At 37.4% G+C, this 25,959-nt stretch overlaps 8 protein-coding genes across 16 annotated transcripts; 1 reads left to right on the top strand and 7 right to left on the bottom strand.

Annotated features, from left to right (window-relative positions):
* Positions 1–493: 493 nt before the first annotated feature.
* AT2G36370 (ubiquitin-protein ligase) lies at positions 494–5,706 on the bottom strand (the record flags this gene model as incomplete). The annotated part of the gene is made up of 19 exons (NM_129194.4): positions 494–835; positions 970–1,038; positions 1,116–1,160; positions 1,291–1,371; positions 1,515–1,570; positions 1,671–1,914; positions 1,997–2,344; positions 2,474–2,619; positions 2,698–2,958; positions 3,156–3,639; positions 3,973–4,124; positions 4,204–4,240; positions 4,384–4,489; positions 4,565–4,653; positions 4,833–4,882; positions 4,967–5,108; positions 5,195–5,315; positions 5,397–5,447; positions 5,528–5,706. 19 exons carry the CDS (start codon positions 5,704–5,706, stop codon positions 674–676), a joined length of 2,823 nt encoding a protein of 940 aa, NP_565845.3. The 3' UTR covers positions 494–673.
* A 72-nt stretch (positions 5,707–5,778) lies between these two features.
* On the top strand, positions 5,779–10,570 carry AT2G36360 (Galactose oxidase/kelch repeat superfamily protein; the record flags this gene model as incomplete). Of its 5 annotated transcripts, none has more annotated exons than NM_179932.3 (17): positions 5,779–6,012; positions 6,081–6,178; positions 6,361–6,499; positions 6,588–6,616; positions 6,731–6,827; positions 6,915–6,970; positions 7,059–7,166; positions 7,625–7,681; positions 7,792–7,883; positions 8,015–8,099; positions 8,260–8,412; positions 8,815–8,897; positions 8,997–9,170; positions 9,243–9,358; positions 9,523–9,607; positions 9,957–10,058; positions 10,266–10,570. In NM_179932.3, the coding sequence occupies exons 1-16, from the start codon at positions 5,951–5,953 to the stop codon at positions 10,011–10,013; spliced, it is 1,491 nt and encodes a 496-aa protein (NP_850263.1). In that variant the 5' UTR covers positions 5,779–5,950. The 5 variants fall into 5 exon arrangements, with proteins under 5 accessions (NP_850263.1, NP_001189691.1, NP_001189689.1 ...); NM_001036416.1 differs by having other exon boundaries at positions 5,859–6,012; positions 9,957–10,187; NM_001202762.2 differs by lacking the exon at positions 10,266–10,570 and having other exon boundaries at positions 8,976–9,170; positions 9,957–10,061.
* Positions 9,982–11,151, bottom strand: AT2G36355 (RAB6-interacting golgin (DUF662); the record flags this gene model as incomplete). Of its 4 annotated transcripts, none has more annotated exons than NM_001036415.3 (4): positions 10,825–11,151; positions 10,553–10,663; positions 10,372–10,452; positions 10,043–10,272 (listed from the first exon to the last, which is right to left on the bottom strand). In NM_001036415.3, exons 1-4 carry the CDS (start codon positions 11,023–11,025, stop codon positions 10,198–10,200), a joined length of 468 nt encoding a protein of 155 aa, NP_001031492.1. In that variant the 5' UTR covers positions 11,026–11,151. The 4 variants fall into 4 exon arrangements, with proteins under 4 accessions (NP_001118452.1, NP_001031492.1, NP_001154555.1 ...); NM_001161083.1 differs by having other exon boundaries at positions 10,101–10,272; positions 10,553–10,656; positions 10,825–10,871; NM_001124980.1 differs by having other exon boundaries at positions 9,982–10,272; positions 10,553–10,870.
* Positions 11,152–11,278: 127 nt separating this feature from the next.
* Positions 11,279–15,381, bottom strand: AT2G36350 (Protein kinase superfamily protein). Its single transcript, NM_129192.4, has 3 exons — positions 15,260–15,381; positions 12,587–14,682; positions 11,279–12,474 (listed from the first exon to the last, which is right to left on the bottom strand). Exons 2-3 carry the CDS (start codon positions 14,569–14,571, stop codon positions 11,610–11,612), a joined length of 2,850 nt encoding a protein of 949 aa, NP_181176.1. The 5' UTR covers positions 14,572–14,682; positions 15,260–15,381; the 3' UTR covers positions 11,279–11,609.
* Positions 15,382–15,569: 188 nt separating this feature from the next.
* On the bottom strand, positions 15,570–17,987 carry AT2G36340 (DNA-binding storekeeper protein-related transcriptional regulator). Its single transcript, NM_129191.4, has 5 exons — positions 17,398–17,987; positions 17,021–17,308; positions 16,796–16,933; positions 16,564–16,671; positions 15,570–16,476 (listed from the first exon to the last, which is right to left on the bottom strand). Exons 1-5 carry the CDS (start codon positions 17,614–17,616, stop codon positions 15,985–15,987), a joined length of 1,245 nt encoding a protein of 414 aa, NP_181175.1. The 5' UTR covers positions 17,617–17,987; the 3' UTR covers positions 15,570–15,984.
* On the bottom strand, positions 17,946–19,974 carry AT2G36330 (Uncharacterized protein family (UPF0497)). 2 transcript variants are annotated; one of them, NM_001336594.1, is made up of 3 exons: positions 19,334–19,974; positions 18,652–18,937; positions 17,946–18,370 (listed from the first exon to the last, which is right to left on the bottom strand). In NM_001336594.1, the coding sequence occupies exons 1-2, from the start codon at positions 19,852–19,854 to the stop codon at positions 18,790–18,792; spliced, it is 669 nt and encodes a 222-aa protein (NP_001324366.1). In that variant the 5' UTR covers positions 19,855–19,974; the 3' UTR covers positions 17,946–18,370; positions 18,652–18,789. The 2 variants fall into 2 exon arrangements, with proteins under 2 accessions (NP_001324366.1, NP_181174.2); NM_129190.3 differs by having other exon boundaries at positions 18,802–18,937.
* A 218-nt stretch (positions 19,975–20,192) lies between these two features.
* AT2G36325 (GDSL-like Lipase/Acylhydrolase superfamily protein) lies at positions 20,193–22,128 on the bottom strand. The gene is made up of 5 exons (NM_001084543.2): positions 22,008–22,128; positions 21,643–21,870; positions 21,004–21,284; positions 20,579–20,879; positions 20,193–20,452 (listed from the first exon to the last, which is right to left on the bottom strand). The coding sequence occupies exons 1-5, from the start codon at positions 22,063–22,065 to the stop codon at positions 20,250–20,252; spliced, it is 1,071 nt and encodes a 356-aa protein (NP_001078012.1). The 5' UTR covers positions 22,066–22,128; the 3' UTR covers positions 20,193–20,249.
* Positions 22,129–22,810: 682 nt separating this feature from the next.
* AT2G36320 (A20/AN1-like zinc finger family protein) lies at positions 22,811–24,760 on the bottom strand. The gene is made up of 2 exons (NM_129189.5): positions 24,317–24,760; positions 22,811–24,140 (listed from the first exon to the last, which is right to left on the bottom strand). Exon 2 carries the CDS (start codon positions 24,084–24,086, stop codon positions 23,601–23,603), a length of 486 nt encoding a protein of 161 aa, NP_565844.1. The 5' UTR covers positions 24,087–24,140; positions 24,317–24,760; the 3' UTR covers positions 22,811–23,600.
* Between the last annotated feature and the right edge of the window lie 1,199 nt (positions 24,761–25,959).

Below are 25,959 nucleotides of genomic sequence, written 5' to 3'. Positions count from 1 at the left end.
ATAAAATTGAACTAAACCTTAATTACTTTATTGGTTTGTTGCTTTAATTACTAAAGTTAGTAGGGACGTGACTATTACGGGTTTTCTTTTCTTTTCCCAAAACCTTAATTGCTAAAATCACATTCTAATGTATAATGAGTACAGCTTTCTTACAAGATTTTTTTTCAAAGACCAATCTCTTTAAAAAAGCTTGAAAAACGACTTTTTAATTATATTTAAATAAAAACACGGCTTGATAACAACTGCTAAGTTGACTTTCAACGGATAATGAATGTGTGTCCTTTACAGGAACCTCAATTTTATTTTTAATTATGAAACATCTTATGAAAATCAGCACAAAATCTTAATAGTCAACCCCCGGATCGTTTATTAGCCTAAAACTAAACATTTTAAGTGAACAATTTCTTTAGTGATTTATAATCAGCATTTCAATTTAATCGCTTATCATCTACTTCTCAAAATGGGAGCATGATGCAATAAGTTTTCGTTATGTAAGTTTTGCCGAATGTACTTGAAAATGAATTTCTCTAGTTTGTTTGGTCAACAACATTCTATACAGGATGGTCAAGTAAAGTTGCATACAATTTAATCTACAACTACACCGACCAAACTTCAATTTTAAATTTCGAAACAAAAATCTTTCGGCTAAACATAAAGTCTAGAGTGTTGGTGATTAAAGTCTTTGTTTGAGCAGTGTTTTAGTGAGGGTTTGGCCATTCCATAACATAACCAGCGTCTCTCTATGCATTGGAGCCGCACGTCTTCCCAGCGAGCATCTATCAGACTTGCATCTACTGATCTTGACTATGCTTAGACTACGACCTTCTTCTTTCTCCTGTCACTCAAAAGAAATATCAATGAAACTTTCTTTATTATTACCAAAAGTGTCTTAGTCTTGCCATGTGAATACTGTTTCGAGCTAAAGCTACAAAGAATGACTTTCATATGGTCTTTTCAGGTATTACTTACCTCTGGGACATCAAAACCGCCTTCCTTTGCATCACACATGTCCAGAGATACCAGCCGGAGCATCGGAAACTGCTCATTGTTGAGATGAATTAAGCAAAAAAATCTCTTAACGGAAAAATACGCATGGAGAGTGCTCGAAATTTTACCTTCAAAGTAGCATCAAGAAGGAAGCTTTTCTGTATTCCAGAGCCCTTAACAAAGAAAAAGAAAACAGGAACATGGAAACCATTGATAAAGCTTGACACATCAAAGAGTTTTTAGTTCTAGCTGAGAGCGATGTGACATAGCACTAAAAAAATGGATATATAAAAGAGAACTCACGTTGTGGCGAAGAAAAAGGTCTTCAAGAGCAATGCAACCATAGAGAGAAGCGACACCATTCTCTGTTATACTTCCACATTCCTATCACCCAAATATGGTTAAAGTAGTTATAAAAGCGAGTTACTGTTCTTCTAAAAGTTTCAGGTTGGTAGATCATTATACCTTAAAATGAAAAAAAAATCTTGCGGATTACTAGAACATTACAAATAAGCTTAATAACAAACCTCTAGATGAAGAGAAATCATTCCTGGCCATCCAGCTGAGATGATAGGTTGACAATCTGAGAGATAACAATCAAAACAAGAGGTGAACAAAATTAAGAAATAGCACAGGATTACGAGGCTAGATGATTTGGTTCCCCAGTAAAATAAAGATTGTACCTGAAGTTAAGTGTAAACATCCTACTAATGAAAGCTCGGTCAAGTTCGGACAGCTTTGTGTGAGAACAAGTAAATCATCATTGGTCATCCAACGAGTTACCCTCTCAAGCCTTAGTTTTCTCAGGTTCGGCATAGAGAACTTGAAACTTTGAAGGGATATTTCACCGAAGCAATAGGACAAAGCTAACTCTTGCAGGTGCTTCAACGATGTCAGGACACTTGTCAAGGCAGAATCAGATATTTCCTGGTATACCAAAAATTAGTTCAAGATCGGAGACTCCCTGTCCTCTAATAACACTCTTTGAAATTTAAAGAACCAGAACAACCTGAAAATGGAGGACGATAGACTCTAGCAAAGGACAAGTTGAAGGTAGAAGCTTTAAAACATCTTCACCTAAGGAAGCACCCAAACCCACACTTATAACTCGTAGGAACGAAGCTGCAGGTCTCAAAGACTCAAAAGAGAAATAAGAAAACCCCCAACCAATCTCAAGCTCCTCCAATCCACTCCCCTTGCTTAAACATTTAAACACCTCTTGACCAGAAACCAACGGAGAGAAATTGTCAGTTCTGCCGTCAACTTCTAATTGGAGTAGATTTTTACATCCCCTGGCTTTGAGGGTTTTTAGATTAGGATTTCTGCTAATTACACGAGCAAGAGCCATCCAAGATATCTGTAAAAATCTCCAAGCATTAGTGGGGCTAAATTACTATGGACTACTGAATCAGAGCATCACATGAATGTGGCTATGTCCTGTGGAAGTAAGATATATAATACTATAACTAACGAATGAATGACTGACCGTGGTATTTGAAATATCAAGTGCTTCCAAGGTAGAGCCGGGGAATTCACATAGCACACTGTCTGAAACTTTTGTATCCCTTAAGCAAAGACTTTTCATTTTCTGTGAATGAGTTATCAAGTTAAGAAGCGACGTCTCACTAATTCCTGCAAATGTAACACTAAATTTATGTGAGAACCCATAATCTTTTACATTGAGACTGAAATGGAAAAAAAAATACCCACCCTCGCATTTACTCATGTGCAGAGTTTGAAGATTGGATGCTACTGAATTTATATCCATATGCTCATTGGTCATAGATATAGTAGCGCATAGTGCCAAAATCGAATTTTCCGAGAAAGAGGTATAGCAAACTATGAGAGAGCATAATTTTTTACACCTCTGTATAACAGATGCTATACATGCATCTGAGAGTAGTGCACACCCTTTTATGTTCAGGTAACATAACGACTCACATACTCTAGAGATGCTCCGTAGTTCCATATCTGTTGCAATGCAAAATTGAGGTATCAGCTACGAAAATATACAGTTTAGCTACCTTTTAGTTTATTAGCGGCAACAAGAAAAATAGCTGGGATTTGGATTGTGAAAGTAGAACATATTTGGACTTTGCTGATTGATACGGTATATCAAATAATTGGGAGTATAAGAAAGTAGCCAAAAAACAAACAAAAAGACTAACCACATATGTCACTTCTACCCTCCAGCGTTAATCTTGTGATACTCGATAGCAAACAATGACCTTGGCCAGAGTAAAACACAGATGCTTGAACCGGTATTATAGGAGAGACATCAACTGTTAAATCAACTTCAGTGAGCTCGCGAAAATTCAGGAGAAGTTCAAGCAGGGTAGACACCTTGATGTTTAAGAGATAAGCAGCTCTTAGTTTTCTTAATGATGGGAATGACTTAGAGAAGCACTTGATCACAACTTTATAATCAAGCCTCTGACACTTGGAAATATCAATCTCTTTCACCGATTCAAAAGACAAAATTGGTAAAGTTCTGTGAGATATTTGTTCTTGATGTCTTTCATCGTCATCAGGGTTCTTTAGGAAACTTTCCAAACTCTTCCTCCACCTGAGGTTTGCGAAATACGAGTTAGGCAGTATTGACAGTAGCAGGCTGGCTTCATTTAACTGTGGACATCCTGAGAGATCCAATATCTGATTGAGGGAACAAAGGAGCATAATTAGACAGGGCGACATATAGCTTTCAAGGACTCACCTATTTATCAAAATGAATCAAAGACATCCACTGTCTAAATATATGAAATGTAGGACAGACATGGATTTATATGTCGTCGTAATGAAAAAGTTTGTGAATGTAATACTACTTTAGAAAAGAACAAAAAAAATCATTATAACCCAGTACATAAGTGAGATTTATAAGATATCCAACACAGATACTAGTAGAAATTGTATCAAAACTTGAAATACAACTCCTGATACAACTAGTTAGCTCAAATCCAGGAAGAAAATTCATTTAAGAATAGATACCTCACTGTATTCAGTCAGCCGAACTCTAACATCAGTTGGAGGGCCATCGGTTAGACTATCGACCAAGCATGTGGATGGCATTTTCATTAGTTTAGTCACCAATTCAATGCTTTGATCAGCAAACTTTGAGAAACCATGAGACTTGCTTCTTCCTGAGATATGGGAACAAACTAAACTAAACGACCTTCTGCTATATAATCAATATTTCACACACATCTGTCATGACATTACCTGCAATAAACCACAGCGGCAAAAGACTAAAACGGACCTGCAATATAATTTCCCAGAAATAAAAAATAATCCTAAAGTAAGAACTACTGTTCCATAAAGCTAAACATCTATAGTCCAGTTTTGTCCTAAATTTCTTAGAAAAATTCATCTATGCATAGGTGCAGACCTTCTAAACGTTACCTGTTCCATCAAGTTGATTGTGTTATCTTGACTACTCTCTGGTAAGTCAGACAATCTTCCACCGGCATCAAGCCAAATAAGAAGTCCATCAACAAGGTCCATCTCACTGTCAGAGTTTAGTCAAAGGTGAGAATCTTAGGTATGTTTGCACTGATAAGATACACAATAGGTACAAACTTACCTGTGTACAGTCAGGTGAGGATGTTTAACGCACCACATCAACAACTCATATGGAACATTTCCAAAATACTTATCAGATTTCACCAACATCTACAGAGGACAAAAGGATCCGTTATTAGCTACCAAGACTACCAAATTGGAGGAAGTTAGATCTATCAAACATAAGGTCATAATTTTCTATCATACATCCTACATATCATTGAGTGGAGTACACGAGCACACCCAAGAGCTACTAGGAAGGATATATGAGAAGAGTGAGTGGTACATACGAAATTCTTTGCAAGATAGGCCACACAGAGATCTGGCACAAATTCTCCAGCTGTAAGTTATCACCAAATGAATCATTACTTAGAAAAATTAGCTAATCTAACAACTAATAAGAGATTTCTCGCCAGATTCTAACCATGCTCGAGACCAAAACTCCAAATCTGAATAAGGTCAGATAATTCTACTTTCGGTAATGCGTTGTCATTCGATGATGCCAACACTGAAAGCCAGTTTTTGCATATAGAGAGAAGCTTCTCCACCCCAAAGTAGAGTGCAGACTATATTCGCCATTCAGAATTCGATAATTAGCAAGTAACAAGAGAAAAAGACAAAAGATATCAGAGGATTGATACAAAAAGCTAACCTCAAATAGAGGTAAGAAACTACTGGATGTAATCTCTATATCGTAACCATACAAACACATGAGAAGATTCAAGAAACTCTCTAGGTTCCATTCAACAGAGATATGATCAAGGCCTGATTCACTGTTACAAATCCAATTTCAATAAATTTATACACACAACACAAAATGGAAACAATATATACTAAGCAGAGACACAACATACCTGAAGCTTCCGCTTAGAAGGCCATGGAAATACGAGGATTCCTGAATAAGCCTGCATAGATAACGAAAAAACAAGAATCAATACACTTTTTCTAAACAAAACTTGAAATCGCGATTGGGAATGAAACTTGCCTAGTTCGATGAGCTCGAACTTTTACACTTCCGTAAGAGAGTATCTCTGACATATCCCAGGAAGCAATTTCAGAAGCTGAGATCGAAATCTCTTGAATCGAAGAAGATGCGTCGTCTTGTTGATAACATGGGTTCTTCACGACGAGAATCACGAATTCAACGAGTGAGCTCAGTGCCATTGTTTTCTGCAATCGGTGAATCAAAAAACTCAAACTTCTTTCTGCTTTTTAAACCCAAGTAATCTGGATTCCCAATTTTTAATAACCGGATCAAACCAGTCCATCTCAACTAAACCGGTATTAATAGCACTAGCTCAAGTCTAGTTCTTTCGATCTGCAAAATTGACTCTGCGGGAAGAACAAGTCTACTTGAAGCGAAACCAAACGGTGGTGATCCGTGAGATTTCGTCATCATCGGCTTAAAATGCATCACTGGGTTCAAGCTTCTTCTTCCGATTTCAGTGGAACTCCTCCGCAAGCTCGGAGGTATAATTCTATTGTCCTTAGCTCTCGATTTTTGAATTCAGCTGATTTTTTTGGTGTTTGTGTATCAGTGGACATACAGCTGTCAATGTCGGAAAATCCATGGTGGTGGTGTTCGGTGGTCTCGTCGATAAGAAATTCCTCAGCGATATAATTGTTTATGATATTGGTATCATCATCATCATCCTCTGATACCTTTATCATATAATTGTTTTAATTGCGATATACTTGAAGATGAATTAGATGGATATCTTGAGTATCTGTAGAAATGGTTTCTTTCTGGTCTTCGTCGTTGATCATATGTGAAAACTGGTTGTCTTATGATTGTTTGTTTTTTACACTGTCGACTAGAAAACAAACTCTGGTTTGAGCCAGAATGTACTGGCAGCGAGTCTGAAGGACAAGTGGGTCCTACACCTCGTGCGTTTCATGTTGCTATTACAATCGATTGTCATATGTTCATCTTTGGTGGACGTTCTGGTGGCAAGAGGTATGCACTGGTATATTATTTAGTTATAGCGGCTTTACATTCTATTTTCACCGGTCTTTACTAGCTTGTTTCTATTAATCAATTTCAGGTTGGGTGACTTCTGGGTTCTAGATACAGGTACGTATGTAAGTTTTAACAATGTCGTGTGAGACCTGCCTTGGATTTATTAATACTCTGCTTTGGCACTTCTATGATATCTCTATTCATGACAGATGCTAACATTTGCTGCAGATATATGGCAGTGGTCTGAATTGACTAGCTTCGGCGACTTACCTACACCTCGTGATTTTGCTGCCGCTGCTGCTATTGGGAGCCAAAAAATTGTGTTGTATGTATCAAACTTTAGACGTAATCATCTTCTTAGGTTTAAGTTTAAGCTTGCCTGCCTGCATTACTAAACCTAGATCGTTGGCAGGTGCGGCGGCTGGGACGGTAAAAAGTGGCTGTCAGATGTTTATGTTATGGACACAAGTAAAACTTCATTTCTCTATTCTAGTTTTAGTTCTGCAATAAACGGTTTTTATTTGCTGATAATGCTTACTCTCTTGGTATCCATTAGTGTCCCTTGAATGGCTGGAGCTATCGGTTTCAGGGTCATTGCCACCTCCTAGATGTGGTCATACGGCCACAATGGTGGAGAAACGATTACTTGTTTTCGGTGGCCGAGGTAGGCTACACCAAAACTTTGAAAATTCTTGCTGCTGGCTTCTGAATTCACCTTGATTCATTCCTTAAATATGTTTAGGTGTTTGGTATATTCAGTACATAGAAAATATTGTTACTCAAGTTTTTTTTCCCTTTATTTTACTGAACACTGGAACTAATAAGTGTGATTGCTCAAGAGCAGACTCCTGATAGATATAAAAGTCAATGTCAAATGTTACTTTGCTATTCCGCCTTTTCATTCATCAAACAGTGTTTAGGATGTCGATGTGTTTGATGTTCCCATCGCTGACAATTACCAACTTCATTTTTAATGAAGTTTCCTGAATGGGTGTATTGATGATATATGTATTGTTAAAACTCTCGTCCAGTCCTAAGGATTAGGTCATGATCACAGTTTGTTTGGCTTGAGTCAATAACAACAAAACTGAATATATTGTGTGATATGGTTATCTTTGGCAGGAGGTGGTGGCCCAATCATGGGTGATTTGTGGGCTTTGAAGGGTCTGATAGATGAAGGTTCATCCTTAATTTCTTAAAAATGTATTGAATCTAGTAGGTTACCTCTTAATTTGTCTACTTTTCTGTTTATTGATCATATTGTGGTTTACCTTTATTGTGGAAGAAAGAGCGTGAAACACCTGGATGGACCCAACTCAAGCTTCCTGGACAAGCACCATCATCTCGATGTGGTCATACAGTTACATCTGGAGGACATTATGTATGTGTGTTCAGCTTTTGTTTGCTCCGTGTTATTTCTGTAATCAAGATGCTATTCATATGTTTTTGCTTTCGAGTATGGATGGGTTGATGCGACCTACATCACTCACATCATTGAATTTGTTTATGCAGCTTCTGTTATTTGGGGGACATGGAACTGGTGGATGGCTGAGTCGTTATGATGTTTACTATAATGATACTATAATTTTGGACAGAGGTAGGTTTTTGCTCACTCTTCTCATGAGATTGTTCTAGGATCAAGAATTTTTTTACAACTAATGAAATGATTAACTGTGATGTAATTTATCATTTTTCTCGCTGTGCTTTTTTCAATTCTTTGTTAATGTTTCTGCTAAATTTTTGTCTTCACATTCCAGTAACTGCTCAGTGGAAGCGCTTACCAATAGGCAATGAGCCTCCTCCTCCTCGAGCTTACCATACCATGACTTGTATTGGAGCTCGTCATCTTTTAATTGGTGGTTTTGATGGAAAATTGACCTTCGGTGATCTCTGGTGGTTAGTTCCCGAAGGTATTTCATTCTTAATTGTACTAATGCTTTACCTCAAAAAACTTACCAACTAACTTATCATTGTGTGTACACACATCATCATTATTATCTTTGGATATATTTTATATGTTAATATTTTTTAGTGTCTCCAGATAAACTAATCATCCTGTTGGTCATATATTGTAGGCAATTAGCTACTCTTCAATTTCTAGCACGCTCATTTTCTTTCTCTAGTTTGTATTCAAAGTTATGAAATTTACGCATCTGATTGTATTTTTGTGAACTGTTTAGCCGTCTGAAAATTTCTTATTTGTGTAACTGTGTTTAAAGAAATAAATTTATGTGGAACTCTAGATAGAGACCTAACTCAAAACGTTTCCACTTTCACCACAACCTCACCCCATTCTTTTTTGCTTTTCTCAGATGATCCGATAGCCAAGAGGTCTTCTGTGCCTCAAGTTGTAAACCCTCCTGAAATTAAAGAGTCAGAGAGAGAGTTGGACAAGGTGATTGGAGATCCTACATATCATCTTATGTGTTTCTTGCCAATGCAGTCAAAATAGCTTTTGAACTTGTTTAAACAGTTGAGAGTTTGGTCACGGCAGGAAAGGGGACAAGATGGATTCAGTATTGTTGACTTGCAACAGAAAATGGGAATATCTGTTTCATCAGGGTTGCGCCTTCAAATTCCCGAGGAGTCAGAAGATCAAGAGTTTGTTGAATTAGGAACAAGATTAATTGAGGGAGATGTAGTTGATGAACGGGCCTCTATGATTCAGGTGATCTTTCCCTTCTCTATTTCAGTATGTATGATTGTGCTATCCTGTACTAAAATGCTTCCCAATGGAAAGATGGCCGCTCAAGCACTTCGTCAGCATTGGAAACAGTCCACTCCGAGAACTTTACAACTAAAAGAGCTTGGTTCCTTACTTCGAGATTATCAGCGACTTGTTACACGAATTTTCACGTGAGTTCTTTCTTTCAAAACTATCGAAACTGATTCTTTTCTTAAGGTTGTAAAAGTTTTGTTTTCTACGTCTTCTAAAAGCTATTACATGTTATGAAGTTTTACATTTGCTTCTTCCTTTCCTTCACACATGTTTGTTTTCATCGTTGTGGCGAGTGTCTCAGTACACAGAGCAGCTTAACATCTGCTGATTTTGGCCTCCCTGGAACGAAGACCTTTACGTTTTATCATATCAAAAGTTCTTCCGAGGTAATACTGCATGATTTCCTCCTGTTATTACCTCTCTTGAACATTTGTAACCAGTTAATCTATGTGTTGCATCATCGTAAGGACCCTTGTACGGATTTTACCTTGAATTATGTGGCTGTCTAAATAATCTATTTTTAAGTTGATTTGAGCACATGCACTCAGAATACCCAATACACTGGCCCAAAAGAAATAGATGTTACCACTGTGATGCATAACAGCATTGACGATATGCATTACTCTTATCTCTTCCTTATTTTTCCGTCTAAAACTTTTATGCATCTTAACACACACATCGTTTTTATGATTTGCACATGCACTCTGACATGTCTAAGTCCATTGATATTCTCAGTTGCGGATTAATGACATCTCGAAGTTGCTGGAAGAATACAAAACTCTTGTAATCTGATTGAGGAGTCGCCACAAAACTCACGAGGAACAAAAATATCTTTAGGTATGAATTTCTTAAATCCCTGAGGCAAATCGTTTTTCCATTACATTCTTTTACACCTTTTCTCACACTTCAGTAGAGGAACTTTAATCCATAAATGATCCAAAACCTCAAACAGTTCCCATGTAAAAGGTAGAATTGATTATCGCAAGGACCCAATAGTCTTGTTGATCTCTTCCAGCTTCTTCACCCTTACTCTTTCACTTTCAGCTAGTAGCTGCCAAGAAGATCACCGAGATTGCGATCAGCATCACAGCTATACAAAAAGCTAAAAGTCTTAGAGAATCAGAGCTGGGATAGGCTACAATTGATTTACCTCCATTAAGATTGAAACAAGGTGTGCTTTCTCTTTGTTCTTTTCGTCGAAAGCCTCATGTATCTCTTTGTATTCCCTCTCCTGTCATTTATTTATCATCTGGTGTGAGTATTGATGGATATAAAAGAGTTGTAGAGGTAAAAAGAAGCAGGATTGTTAATAAAGACTGATTATATGAAACCTTCTTCTGGCAGCTCTGAGACAAAGATTTGATTTCTCGATTTGCCATCTCGATTTTCTTTCTTACCATCCCCACTTCCTTCCTCATTGGATCTCCCATGATCTCTAGCCCCTTTGAGACAATGTTGGTGTTGCTTAATACAGATATATAAGTTTTCATAGGAAGCCGAGTAGCTTTCATACGCATTTTTAAAGAGTATGGTTTGCATTGGTGATAATAGCTTGTTTTGAAAAGTATGTTTTGTATTGGTGTTAATAGCTTGTTCGACTTACTTCCAATGTCTGTGTCAAGCTTCTTGTGGCTTCCTCTGCAAACCCAAGTCGCTGTTGAATCTTGTCCTTAACCGCCATCTTCTTTCTCTCGATCTCTTCTTCTCGGGCTTGAAAGTTTCGCCATATCTCTTCTTCTTGGTTCTCCTCCATTGGTATCTTGCTTTTAGTCGAAGTTGTAGCTCCTGAGTTGGTACTGTTCATGTTCTTGTTTGTTCGTTTCGGTTTCTCTGCTCCAAACACTTAAACTCTATTTATCTGCTTTCAGTCTGTTTTCTTTCTTTCTTTTTTTGGGCTTTTGCTTTTGCTTCAACCTTCTTAAAGGAGATTGCTTTGCCGTGACACCATTCCAAAACAAAGCAAGTCCCGCCAAAGGAAAAGTAAAGAAGAAGGTTTTTCTCGAAATTCCTTAAAGAATAATAGGCACTTGGTATTCGATGATGGGGTTGTGCTATATGTTCACCAACTTGGGTGGGATTTTATAACTTTTATTGCTGCCAACTAATTCCTAAGCCATGCCCATGAATCAATGATACTGTTACTAAAACTCTTTTAGATATAGAGTTGATTCGGATTTTGCCTGTTTCCTAAGCCATCAATCTCTTATTGTTTACGATTTCAGTTCAGATCCAAAACCTAAGAATTTATATTTTAGATTCTGGATCAGTCTGGTAAAGTCGAGAAAAAAAAAAGAGAGGCAAAACTTTACCTATTAGACTTAGAAATAGATAATAGCTTAACCAGAAAAGTTTCCTGTCTCTTTAGACCTTATTGTCTTTCACTATCCTCTAAAACAACTCGAACTCAAGATGATCTCCGATGGCTTTACATTCAAGATACCTATTATTCCCCTCAGGAGAAGTCGCTTCCGTGGCACCATTGTCATAGATATCTGGCAGCTCAGGTGGTATGGCGCAGCGGATGAGAGCCCAATTCAATCCTTCAAAGAAAGGATGTCTTTTGATCTCTGCAGCTCCTTTTTCTGACCCAAGACGACTCTCTGGATCCTTCACCAGCAGCCTTCTGATCAACTCCTTTGCCTGGAAGCTCACGAGCGGGCTATCAGGAAACTTGAGGTTCTGGTATACAACATTGGACAGTGTCTCCTCATTGTCATAACCTTTGAAAGGTGTCTTCCCGTACAAAAGCTCATAGAGAAGGACCCCAAATGTCCACCAGTCTACTGCAGCACCATGTCCTTCTCCTTTAATGATCTCCGGGGCCAAGTACTCGTGCGTTCCCACAAACGAATTTGATCTTGCTTCGGTTGGTTCAGCCACAAGCTGAGGCAATGATCTGAACTGCTGTGTCAAAAGATCAGGCCTTTTCGGTTTTCTTGGTTTTTGGTTTCTTGCTTGGGTTGATAAGAGCCTAGGGCTGAAACATGGGACCCGACATGATGGTTCAATACATAGAGGTTGTATGCAATTCGATGTGCTGTATGGACCGGACATCCTTGCGGGATCTTTCTCGGGTGGAGAAGTTGATCTGAGAAGAGTCGGGTTCACCGCACATCTGAGTGAGAGGTCAAAATCTGTAAGCATGATGTGACCATCTTCTCGGACTAGAATGTTCTCTGGTTTCAAATCTCGGTATATAACACCAAGCATGTGTAAGTACTCCAGCGCAAGGAGGATTTCTGCTACATAGAACCTGTCAACAATATCATCAATTTTACTGTATATTATTACCACTGAATTTTCTAACCAACAAAGACTTTGTGAGCATTACAAATTCATAACAACAATGTGAAATGTGATCTTACCTAGTTGCGGGTTCGGAGAAACACCTGCTGAGCTGTTTCTGCCTTAGGACATGAAGATCACCACCAGGACAATACTCCATCACCAGACACGATAAATTATCTGAAGTAAATTGCGCATACAAGGTAGGCAGAAAAGGATGGTCCAACATTTTAAGGATTGCCCGTTCTGCCTGTGCTCTTGGTGTCTTTTTCCTTCGGGCCAAGAACTCGTTGTCCATGACCTTGATGGCAAACAGGCAGTTTGTACCAACCAGCTCAGCAAGATAGACAGTTCCAATATCTCCACAACCAAGCTTTTTCAAAAGGTTGAAATGTCGCAGTCCTAAAGAGCCATACTGCAACTTTACATGCTTAACTGCTTCCCATCTCACATCCATAGACATGTGAGGTTTATTGCCACAGCTAAACCTGCTCAGATTGCTCTCCTCACTCATGCTTGTGCTGCTGCTATAGTCCCCTAGGCTATTCTTTGAGCTCAACGAGAAATCAAATTTTTCACTGGAAGTTGGATTCGCTCTTATCTGTTCATCTGCATCACCTTTTCCACTATAATTGCTTGGAGAGACTTCTTGTTTCATGACAATGACAGCTTCACCGCTATCACTAACCTCACAAGAATCCGAGGAACCCTTGCTGGCCTCTTTATTACACTTCACAATGCGAATGAGACGCGGGCTTGCGAGTGATTCTTGATCTGCTTCTATACTGACATTTTTATCAGTAGTATGACTAGTATTCGAGGGCGGGTGGTTTTCAGTGCTGGTGCTCTTTACCGCACAGTGGCACTTCTGGCACAGAAGTTGACTTGCACTAGGCTCTAAGGAAGTATCGACTTCCTCAACCATTTTTGTAGCAGAATTTACAACGATTTTTAGCTTCTTTTTAAGCAATATCTTCTTCTTCGGCCGCGGTTTGGGACGTGGGATATTTCTTGTCACCTTGCTTACCAGTTTGCTCTTCTCTGTTCCTGAACCAGGAAAGTTATCCAACTTTCCTTTTAACCCTGAGCTCAAAGCTGTTGGCTCACTTTTCACTCTAGCTGATGAGACGATGCTCTTGTCTAGCTCTTCAGTATCAACTTTGCTGCCAGAACAAGAAGGCAGCGAGGTAACATGTTTGTCGATTTCCACTAATTGATCTTCAATGACCATATGAGGAGGAGATGTATGATTTTCATCTATCTCTATCTCATAATCTCCACTGCCAGAACTGAGACAAGATCCAGATTTGTTGGATTTACACAGTGATACAGTCTCCAGCATTCCATATCCCACTGTCTTTATTCCCGACCCATTTCCAAGTACGTGGAGAAGGATTTCAGCCTGAGATGGTTCAGAAATGAAGTTAGATGGCTCTGTCTCAAGGACATCATACCGCTGAGGTACACTCTGGGAGGAGCTGGGTATATCGACTACCGGCGTCAAAGATATTTCAACCAAGCTTTTACCCTTGTCCACAGGAAGCCCAGGCTTGCCAGCAGATTCATTCAAAACTTGTCTGTAAAGAGTCTTTATCCTGTCTGCTTCAGAAACCCTCGGAGATGCAGCTGCAGATTTTGATAAACGTTTCTGGGAAGCCATTTCTGATGCCTTGGAGATGCAAAGATCTCTCAGAGCCTGCTTCAGAGATATTGAATCAGAGGGACCAACTCTTGGTGATCGAGGGGTTCCCATGGGAAAGGGCTTTTTCATAGCGCCTTTATTTGAAGGGCTTGTGCTCCTGCTCGTACCAGCACTTGCGCTCGTCTCAAGATGATGGAAAGAAGAGCCCATCACTCTTCTAGGTGATGGTTTTATAGTTATAGACTGGAAAAGCTGATCAATGTCATACTCCATAGAACCTTGGTACCCTGACTTCAATGCAGGACGCTGCTCCATATCTTTACTTGATCCCAAAGGTGACATACAATATCTGCTAGAATGTTTGGCTAACCTTACCGCATCCTTCTCCTCAACAATTTCACAAGAACCTGCAAAGGATTCCATCTTAATGACTTACTTTACAACAGTGGACAGCTCCTCATTACAAGACTTGGTTTTTGAAAGACCGAGAGACTCATCTTCCTTGGTTCATCCTAATAATTCCAGTACAACACCCTGCAACAATCATAAGAAGAGACCTTATGGCTTATTTTAAATAACTCACAGAGCAATAATCCAAAGGAAGAGCAGTGTCTATTGAGTAAAGGGAAGGAGAAATGATGAACAAAGTAAGGAAAGGGAAACAACAAGAGATTTAAAAAGGAAATGAACAGTGAAAGTCATTATAGTTATAGACTCAAATGATGAACCCTACACAAGTACAGATAGAGATTAGCTACTTTTAGACTTTAATTAACAAAAAGAAGACATTTTTTTGGTAGGGAAACCAAAACTTTTAATAGAAAGAAATTCATCAAAACCACAAGCCAAGTTCAACTCACTTCACCTAATGAAAATGTAATCAAAACCCATTAAATGTGAAATCAAAGCAAAAAAAAAAAGCAGCCTCGAGATCCCAGATCTCATGAAGCTAACATAAACAGAATGCTAAGAACACTAGCTTAAGTAAAGATTCAACTTTTAATGGAAGATGTCAAAATCTTCAAATCCTTCTGAAGGAAGAGTCCCCAAATCTCATCAAAAGAAACAAATATCGAAAAATGCAGAAGCAAGTACAGATACAAAGACGTACCTAATAACATTAGGAGGCAAAATAAGCTTCTAGAGAGTGATTACAGAGCTCAAGAAGACTCCCAAAAGAAACCTAAAGCCTAAAGGCCTGAGCTTGAAGAGAATCTCTCACAGAGATAGAGTAAAAAAAAAAAATGGAAAAATTTTCTTTAAATTTGTCGGGGATTTTGGTGTTTAGTGTTTCGGTGTGATGATAAAGTTGAAATGTGAAAGTGTGGGACCCAAAGCATATGTTTTGGCTGAAAATTACGTCCAAATTCGTCGTTTCTTTTTTTATTTTCTTTTCGTCTTCATTACATTTCACATCAATCTCTTCTCCGATAATTGTTGTGTAATAAATATTTTGAGTTGATCTATGGTCTTCGTTGAGTGTGTAGTACAAAAATAATATCTAACACAAGGTGAAATTAGTGGCATGTGGCAAAATGCGAATCTTGGCTTTAAGTGCTTGTGTCTTTTTCTCGAAAGAGACAGACGCACAATAAGAAAAGAATGTTAGTGGGCCTGAACAATCGTTATCGAAGCCCAACCCAAAAGGAAGAGTCGAAACAAACACAACACTAAAAAAAGGAGAATCTGCTATGGTTAGCTCTAACTGTTACTTACCTCAGTTACCTGGCTCTAGAACAAGAACGGATCGTGGATACATCATGTTTTTTCTTATCAATATGACACAACCAAAAAAAAATGAGATCATTCCAAAAGCAGAGATTTTTCTTCATTGAATCAAGGAGAAACTCCTAAGTTTGCAAGCTTTGCGGCGAAAGTTAGTTTCTTGACACACAATCGCTGCTCATCAACAAACAATGCCTTCCATTCGTTGATGAGCTCTTTTCTTCTTTCAACTCCAACGTTTTCCAAATTCTGAAGCAGCAATTTTTGTTGATATCTACCTAAACTTTGAAAAAATGTATCCTCCTTAAATATCTCCTGGAGAACACCCAACTCAACCACATCATCTTCTTCACTCTTGTCTTTCACACCATTTTTACCTAAACCTTGAAACGATATCCCAGAATCAAGTGTGTCCTCCATAACACCTACCTCATCCACACCATCTTCTTCGCTACTCATCTCTTCCTCACCATTATCAATCTCGATACTCACCCGCTCTTGCTCCTCACAAGGCACATCCTTATTCTCTTGCTCCTCACAAGGTACATCCTTATCGCCTTTCTCCTCACAAAGCACATCCGTATTCTCTTGCTCCTCACAATCCTTACTCAAAACAAGAAACCAAGATCAATAAATCATGTTTTGAGGTGGTAATAAGAAGATCGGTAGAAACAGAACAAACACACTCACCATGGTTTGGTCCAATTTCTCTTTCTCACCATTATCAATCTCTATACTCACCCGCTCTTGCTCCACACAAGGCACATCCTCACTCTCTTGCTCCACACAAGGAACATCCTTATTCAAAACAAGAAAACAAGATCATTAATTCATTGCACATCATTAGTAACACAATTTTTTACATCATGTTTTAAGATGGTAACAAGGAGATTGGTAGAAAAAACAGAACTAACACACTCACCTTGGCTTGGTCCAATTTCTCTCTCACACCATTATCAATCTCGATATTCGCTCGCTCTTGCTCCTCACAAGGCACATCCCTATCGTCTTGCTCCTCACAAGGCACATCATTAGTCTCTGGCTCACCAGAAGGAACATCCTTATGCAAATCAAGAAAACAAGATCATTAATTCATTGCACATTAGTAGTCTAAGAGATTGTTGAAAAACAGAACAAAGACACTCACCTTAGCTTGGTCTATATTCTCATTAGAAACATACTCTGATTCATTCTTGTCCCATATGATCAATGACAATTTGAAGATTTCATCATCATCAGTATTAGTAAAAGAAAGTTGTTCCCCATGGTTAGATCTCCCCTGATTGTATGTAAACTTTCTCTTCATGTTCTTGACCTTATTGATGAGCTGAATCTTCGAAAACTTTGCTTCTACACAATCTTTGATATAACGGTACAAGGCATCCCAGTCAGATCTATAGCTCAATTTCGTTTCATTCTCATAGTCCACAATACCCTTTTACACACACACACAAAATAGAGTAAAAAAAGTTAGAAGAGGATAAAGAAGAATATAGAGAAGCTGCAAAGAATTTACTAACTAACCCCGAGAATGACAAGCTCATCGTTTTTAGACCAGTTCATCTTTGAAGCAGAGGAAGACAAGCTCAATGGTGTTGTCCTCGTCGTTGTTGTCCTCGTCGTTGTTGTCCTTAGTTGCTTTCTCCTACTGAGCATCGCCTCAACTTCAACCTCACGGTTCCTCGTGAGTGTGTCATCCGAGTTGGTGTCGATGGAATCAGCAACTCTCTTCGTACCAACCATTGATCGGTGATGAAAGATCAAAACTTTGTCAAGTTATATAAAACTCTCAGAAAGCTCAAAACCCTATTGTCAAACAGAGTCTCTCGAGTCTCTCTATTTAAAAACCCAGAGACGATACGAAGCAAAAGCACGATCAATCCTTTGGCGGCTATTGATATTCTCCAGGCGTAGGAACTAGGAAGTCCGAGTGTCGAAAACGTAAATGACTAAAATACCCTTTTCCATTTTTAAACATTGGGCTTGTGCAAGATGGTTTCTTCTTCCTTCTTCAGGGTTCAAGATGCACAATGGATAAGTCTGAGGTCTCATTTACAATCGAGGACACTCATATGGCTCAAGAGCTGAAAAGTTGTTGCCTTTTGCTCTGTCAGAGTCTTTATTTAGTTGGCTATAAAGACCCTTTTGACAACAGGATATGCCTCTCTTATTAACCTCATAGTTTTTGGAAACCTTTATATAGGCTACAAAAATAGTATAATAATTACAATGCTAAGATATATTGATCATTTTTATTATACATCACACAAGGAGTGTGGACCTATACAAAAAGGTGGGAGGATCAGAGAGAGCCTTGGTTAAATAGGTTATAGCCTGAAATGAGGGAACTGAAAGCAAAGGCAAGGAAGGCCAGGAAGGACATAGCAATCGAGGCACTTGCCATCTCTGTGAACTCGTCTTTTCCCCAGTTTGAAACCCAATCATCAACGCGAGTGACTGCTGCTGTTGAGGCAGACATAAGCAGATATGCAAGTACCTGATTGCACAAACAAAACAAACCTTTCTTATTCATAATTCCATCTGTTTTTACACATGCTTTTGAAATGTTTTGCAGGGGACGAAAGAGATTTCAATTATGTAATGAAGGGAGTAGTTTGGTCAAACAAGTATAACAGTCACTTTCACCATGTTTTCCGACCTATAAGATAAATCCCTTTCCACATATGCTATAAGCTAAAGCATAAAGAAAAAGAGTAACAATATTGGACTTTAACCACAAAGTGTTGTTCTTTGATTCACAGGAGACAGGGTAAATACCAGCAGATGGTGCAAGTCAAAGTATCAGGAATTATCTATAGCCAAGTTTTTCTCATCACCTAGATGCAACCACGTAGATCATACTTCATACAAGAACGAAAGTAACAAAGGAATACCATCGAGAGTACAGCATAAGTGTTAATGACTTGCCTGATCTATAATGAACTCAAACAGAGGTCGAAGGTGGTGGCTGATCAAATGCTTCTCTTTGACAAGATGGTACGCTAAGTCACATGCTTGAAAACTAGAATATACAAAAGCAACCACGTTCACAGACAGGCAAAACCTGTCACAGATATCAGAAGATGACACATAGATAAATCAGTTTAGTCTCAAAATCAAAAATCAAATCATACTAAACTGACTTCAAATGTTTGACCAAAACAACAAAATGGAAACTGCAAATGAATTCTTACGATCCAACAAATCAAAATCAATGTCAAAAGGAACAAACTTTACTTCTTTTAAGGACTTCACCAAGTTCAACCAAAACATAGACTTGGACCACGCAAGTGTTAAAGACAATTCACATGTACTAAAACTAAAGTAATCCAAATTTCTTATCAAAAAACCAACACTAGTGATACTGATAAAACCCTAAACCCTAAAATAAACCCTGAACCTAAATTCAAGAAACATCACTATCTGCGAAGAAATAAGCACAAACACAACAAATAATTACCTGTACTCCTTGTAACGATCGAAAGAATCACCACTCCAACCTTTAGTTTTATCAGCAGCCATAATTGAGAAAGATATCAAAGCCAACACAACCTCACTCAACCGAAACCCTAAAGCTGAAAACTTTACCACCTCTTCTCTCCTAGACCTTCTCAAAATAGCCGAAACAGCTCCAGATCGTTGGCCACTACTTCTCCCAGAACCAACTCTCGCACTCTTTCTCGTCGGAACCACTTCTTTCACAGAGCGATTGTGATTATGAACCACCACAATCGGAGATGGAGTTTCCTCAACCTTTCCAGGATTCTTGTTTCTTCTACTCTCGGGTTTACTTTTCGCATCTTCCTTCTCCGATTCACTGGAATGATCAAGAGAATGTGGCGGCGATGGAGAAGAAGAGAAGTGAGTAGTGGAGTTATCGAAAGCTACTATAGCCATTGAAGTATCTGACGGAGGTGGAGATTTCTCCGTGGAAACTGAAGAAGGTGACATCGACGGCATCGTCTTTGCTGGAGATCTCATCGGAAATATCAAACCTTTGTAACGAAATTTAAGGAATTTGACAACGCAAAATCGAATTTAGGAATAAGCGTTGAATTGAAGCGACAAAGAACAAAAGTGAAGTCTTTGATGAGAATCAAACACAGAAAGAAGACTTTGCAAGATTCTTTGTCTACTTCTCCCTGTATTCTTGGTTCTTTCGTATAATGCCCCACTATTTTAGTTTTGACAATTCGCACCTAAAACTTTGATTTGTTCTTTGTGGCCCTTGGTTTTGACTCTAGACTAGAGTCTCTAGCTAATAATTATTATTTAAGTGGGTATTGAAATAATCTTTGTATGCATTGTTATGAAGACAATTGATAATCATCATATATCATTAGAATGGAGAATTATTGCATATTGATCTAGTTGATTTAAAACTGTGAATCAGGAAGAAGAAGAGAAAAAACAGAACGCCATCCTTGATCACTGATATGAACATTGTCCCAAAAGAAGAATGATTTTGGATCATCGCAAAGAGTGTACAACTTTTTACCACTCAAGCTTCTATCTCCACAAAAGGTACCTCGTTTTGTTGCACAACATGCCTTAAACGGATCCGGAAATGTCGAAACTCCTGCCCAAATTTAAACATTTATATTATATATCCCATCTATTTAGGTATATGTATTTCTGTTTAATCTATCAAAGACGTGATCGGTTATGTTTGGTCATATACAGTGTTGGTATATATCTTACGTACCTGAAACTCCTTTGTTCTTGAATATGGTCACAAAGGCATTGTAGAGATCTAACGTCATGAAACTTTTATCATTATTGTTAATCTCCTTATCGTTTAGTTTTATCAGTCCTTTGCGGAGAAGACTGTTGTGGAGGTACGTCGAGGTGTCGTTGGTGTCGCAGCCTTTAGGAGTGACAAGCTTCGGCAAACATTTCTGCGGTGGTGATAAAGCCACTAACACCTTTCTTACTCCTAAATCCTTAATTCGCTTCACATCCAACAAAATCTGTTTCACTACTTTCCTTGTGAGTGCTGAACGACCCTGCCAGATTTTATATTTTCAAAAGAAATCGAAAATGTTAACTTATATAATATATGGATCAAAAATGGTCAACCAGTAATCAATTTTGATCAACCCTAGTGGGAAAAGAAAAGGTATATTGTACCTCTTCAGAACCATTACGTCTGTCGTAAGTAAGGTAGTCATTGCCGATGATGCTAAAGAAAGCGACGGAAGAGTTGAGATCGGCCGGTGAATAAACGTTTCTCATGAGGAGTTGTTCAAAGGAATCAATCTGCACACTAGCGGTAGGAACTAATTTGAACATTGTCTCAAACGCGCCGGCTCCACCATATGCGAAATTCATTCCTCTTTTCACAGCTAGTCTCGGTCGTCCGTATTTCCCCCATTTGTATGTGATCGGCGTTCTAACTCCAATATACTTCGCTACATGTTACAATATAAGTCAAACTATAAGATTTATTGCATAATATATGTTTTCTATATATAGGGTATAATTACTGTTGGCAACCGATTTACGTTAAACTAGAGATATCTTGCATTTTGAGAGAGTGAAAACGTTAAACTAAATACTTATATGGTCAACATTTAAAACAAATTATAATGAACAAAATTTATTGACTTGCGTTTCATTATATAAGAGATGCAATGCAAATGTACAGCTAAGACATATCTAATCTAAGAGTTTTTCACTGAGCTTTGCAATCTGTTTACAATATTATAAATCTTACAGACTCAGATATTGTGACAGATTACCAAACAAAACATTATAGTTCAAACGTACCGAGATAATCAGTGGAAACACGACCATCACTAAACCGCCCGGTAGGTATTCCCGGGAAAGTGATTCCATTGGGAAACCTCCACGAGGGAACGATCAGGAAAGGTGTGTTTCCAGTGTCTGCATACGAGTCTCCGAACACAAACAACTTTGTAGGTTTGAAACCAAAAAAGCCATCTTCTTGTGTTTGCTCGCTAGATGGAGAAATTGAGCTGTTTACCTTTATGTAGTCTAGCACGTATATCAAAAGGAAAAAGAAATTAATCGATGAAACTGATTTAATACAAATTAATTGCTGTAATTTGATATACGATACATACATTAAACAGATCAAGAAGAAGAAAATGAAAGTTATAGACTAATAATACCTGATAGAAGAATCAGACACGAGAAAAGAAACCAAGGAGTGAGTTTAGTAATGTTCATGATGGTTGAAATTGTTGTCTTTTTTTTTTTTGCATGGAAAATATATAGGTGAGGTTTAAGGTGTGTGTCTCTTAAATTTTAATTATGGCGAACGGTTAATAATTTAGCGGTTTCCATTGAATTAATTAATTGAGTTTGTTTCTTTAATTAATTAATACTCCTATTTCGTTTCTCTGGCTTCATGTTTTAGATATTTTTCCTTCTTTTACATTTTTTTAATAATTTCTTAGCAGTTTAATTTTGTTGAAGATTTCTTTTCTATATATACACAAATCTTTAACATTGGTAAATGAAATATATGCAATATGATCTAGATATTTATATTATTTTTAAAACATTTGTTCATAATTTCTAATTTTCTTTCACCTTAATATGAACAAAAAAGGTTTATTTATTTGACCAGAAAAAGAAAACATTGTTGTCAAAAAAAAAAATTGAACTCTACTACTCTAGTTCATATTTGGTTTGACTCTTCTTCATCCAATAATGGTCATATAAAATATGAAAGATATGTTTTGATAAGATTAATATGAAATTTATTTGAAGTATTTTCTTGTTTTGGAAATTATACAAAAATTCTAAATATCACCTAATACACACAGAAATATATTATTACATTTGACCACGGAAATAAAACAAACACTAGTTTTTTGTTGGTTTGAGTCTTCATCATCAAGTGGTCATATAAAGATAAATATATTTTCGACGTTTTATATTACTTTTGATTATTGTGAAAACTTCTAAATTTCATAATGTCAACAGAAAGAGAATAATTATTTGAAGAGAAAAATAGTAGTTCATTTGTATTCATTGATAGATCATAAATGTATGAAAGACATTTCAAATAATTTTCAAGTGAGCTGAAAGATGTTTGATGGAACCTCCTTTTCTTTCACATACCAAAAGACAAATCAAGTTGATGATCGCTTAGCGAAACATGGCCACACATTCGAAGCTATTGTATCCTCGTCTTTACCAAAATGAATCCGGCCTTATATTATGCCTAAAAAGCTTACAAACATTTGACCATAAAGCATTAAGAACAAACAACCTTAGCTAAATGCTTTAGAGATGATTAGGTAAACTGATTCAGATAAAAGTCTAAATCAACTGACCTAAAACTTATATTCCATTTTCCTCACAAATCTAAGAATTAAAATCAGCAAACAAACGTCAATAAGGACATGAGCTTCATTTTCTTCAATGATCTAACGTTTTGAAATGATCAAAACGTCTTTGTACTGTTTCTGTCGGTATAAAACATTATCCAAAACGCGAGACACAATTTCATATATTTTCTTTTCTTTTTCCCAAAGAGAAACCCTTTTTTTTTTTACAAGCAAAAGCCACACAATCATAAAAACTTTAATTTCTTCGGAAATAAACAAAGAAAATAATTAAAAAGTTACGAAACCATCTCAACCTTAATCTTGCGACACGTGTCCGTAATACAATAACATAATGAACGGCTGAGATCCACCGAGACAATCGAAATTTTCTCAGGGTAAAGATAGAAATCGGTCAACGGCTCCGATTCATATTTTCTGAAGCTTCGCCGCAATAACCAACGGATTAGCTTTCGCGATCTCTTCACGTCCCGCCGATTTGAAATCAAACGTACAACCATGAACCTCCGGATACCTATGACTCCCACAAAAAGTCGTCCCACACCGACACATAAACCCGGTTAACCCGACCCGTTTCCTACATACGGTGCATCGATTCGGCCGTTGCGGCGGAGACGGTTGCTCCGTCGGAATTTGAATCGGTTTTTTCTCCTCTGTCTTCTTCGTCGTCGGGATCTCTAACTCCGCCGCGTAGTTTTCGAGAACAGGTGCGATCACCGGAGAGAGAGATGATTCGACGGTTGATTTCATGGAAGCTTGTTGTTGTTGTTTGAGACAGAGATCGCCGTAACAGTTTGAACATAGATTCATTGTCGCTGAGCTTCCGAAGAAACCGCAGTTGTTAACGCAGAGACGGTGACCTTCAGGCGTCTCGCATCGATGTTCTTCCGCCATAATTATTTAAAAGAACAGATCTTGAAGAAAGTTTTTTGGAGAAAAGTAATGAATCTGAAACAAAACAAAGAAGAGAGAATTAACGTGGGAAAGTTTTGAATATGGTCACCGAGTTTTTTTGCAGAAAAGTTTCCTGCGTTTTCTCGGCAACCAAACAGAAATGAAGAAGAGATTGGGACACAAAAATATAAAAAGAGAGAAAGAGAGAGAGAGAGAGAGAGATGTGTTACCTTGTTGTTGTTGATTCACTGAATTCTATAATGGGTGGAAACAGAGAGAGAGAGAAACTTAACGGCGAAATGATGATGATGAAGATGATGATGGACAAACAAATAAAATAAAAAGTATTCTTTAATTCTATGATATTTTTGAGAGGTCTATTTTTACAAAAAAAATGTTTGTTTGGTGGTGCCAAATTCTATTATTGATTTTTGAAACAGTGTTTGATAATGATACCTTGGTTAAAAGAAAAAAAAAATCATTCAATTGGATGACTATATAGTTTTATGTTGAAATGTGTATGGGGGGTTACAAAAATGTATATTGTGTAGCAAAGAAAAAGACAGGTTGGAAGAGGAGCCAAATTTGAAGTCCATCCACTAGTAATCTTATCCTCACTCTCTCTATTTTATATAGTTTTGTGTTCACAACTTCACATACCCTTTCGATGTCACCATATGGGCACAAAAACTATTAATATTTTGCCCAAAATTGGATGATATTTGTTTTTTATTTCCAATTTTTGATAAGTTATTTTATATATCACTGTTGATACAAAGTTGCATTTATCCATATCTTTGTCAAGCTGACTAGTTTCTTTATCACTAGATTATAATTTAATGGTTCATAAATCTTAGTCTTCATGTGATTTTTTTTTTCTAAATATAAGTTGTAGAAAATTGCTTTGTTTACAACAAGACTCTATAGAGTTTTTAAATTAGACTAACATACATATACATAGGAACAAATATAGTTTTCTTTTTGTGAGAATGTAAGGTAATAATAGTATGTGCAAATGTGGTAGACAAGTGTTGCTTAAGATCCACTTCCATCTAATCTAATATATATTTAGTCGAGTTAGCATAAATTAAAATCTAGTAATGTTTTCAGAACAATGAGTAGTAAATCGTTTATACGTTTAATCAGAAGTAGTGTTTAAACAAATAGAGAGATAATGGAGAAGGTTGGGCTATAACAATTGGCATAATCCCATTTTCGGCCGCCAAGATTCTCGTCCGTCCCATGTTCCCACTTTACTTTCCAAGTTTTGTCAATTTATGATATCTTTTGACATGGACCTTCATTATTGGTTTTATGTCGGCTACAATTTCATTTGTGTGTTTTATTATTATTTCAGAAGTAGTGTTTAATTTATCTAATTATCTTTTACATGTGTTCGGCCAGATATTTATCTTTCCGACTGTAAGGTGCAAGCTCAGTATCATTATGGCATGAGCATTTGTTAGTGACTTGGATAGTGCGTGGATATTAGTCGTCTATAAATGTATCAACCTGATAAGTTAAACATGTGATTTACTTTGAGAAAGAGATTGCATCATTATGTTGGTGCTTTCACAGTCGACATACCCATCAAGTCTTCTTTTCAGGAAAGTCTATGTAACCCATTACTGGGTTTATAGTTTACCCTGGAGGAACTACTCATAACCACCCTTGTCTTCAATCATTTTACGTAAGCACAACAATACAAAGAGAGCCGAGAGATTATTTTTGACATGATATAAACATAGAGACAAAATGAAAGTAATATTTCAATCAGAAAAATATCACAAACCAACATCAACAAAACAAATTAATATAAACATTACTCTTAAGATGTACATATACTTACACAACTTTAAATAACTTTCTAATG

This window comes from Arabidopsis thaliana, chromosome 2 (genome assembly GCF_000001735.4).
Source record: "Arabidopsis thaliana chromosome 2, partial sequence".
Taxonomy (NCBI): domain Eukaryota; kingdom Viridiplantae; phylum Streptophyta; class Magnoliopsida; order Brassicales; family Brassicaceae; genus Arabidopsis; species Arabidopsis thaliana.
This window is presented reverse-complemented; position numbering and strand designations above follow the sequence as displayed.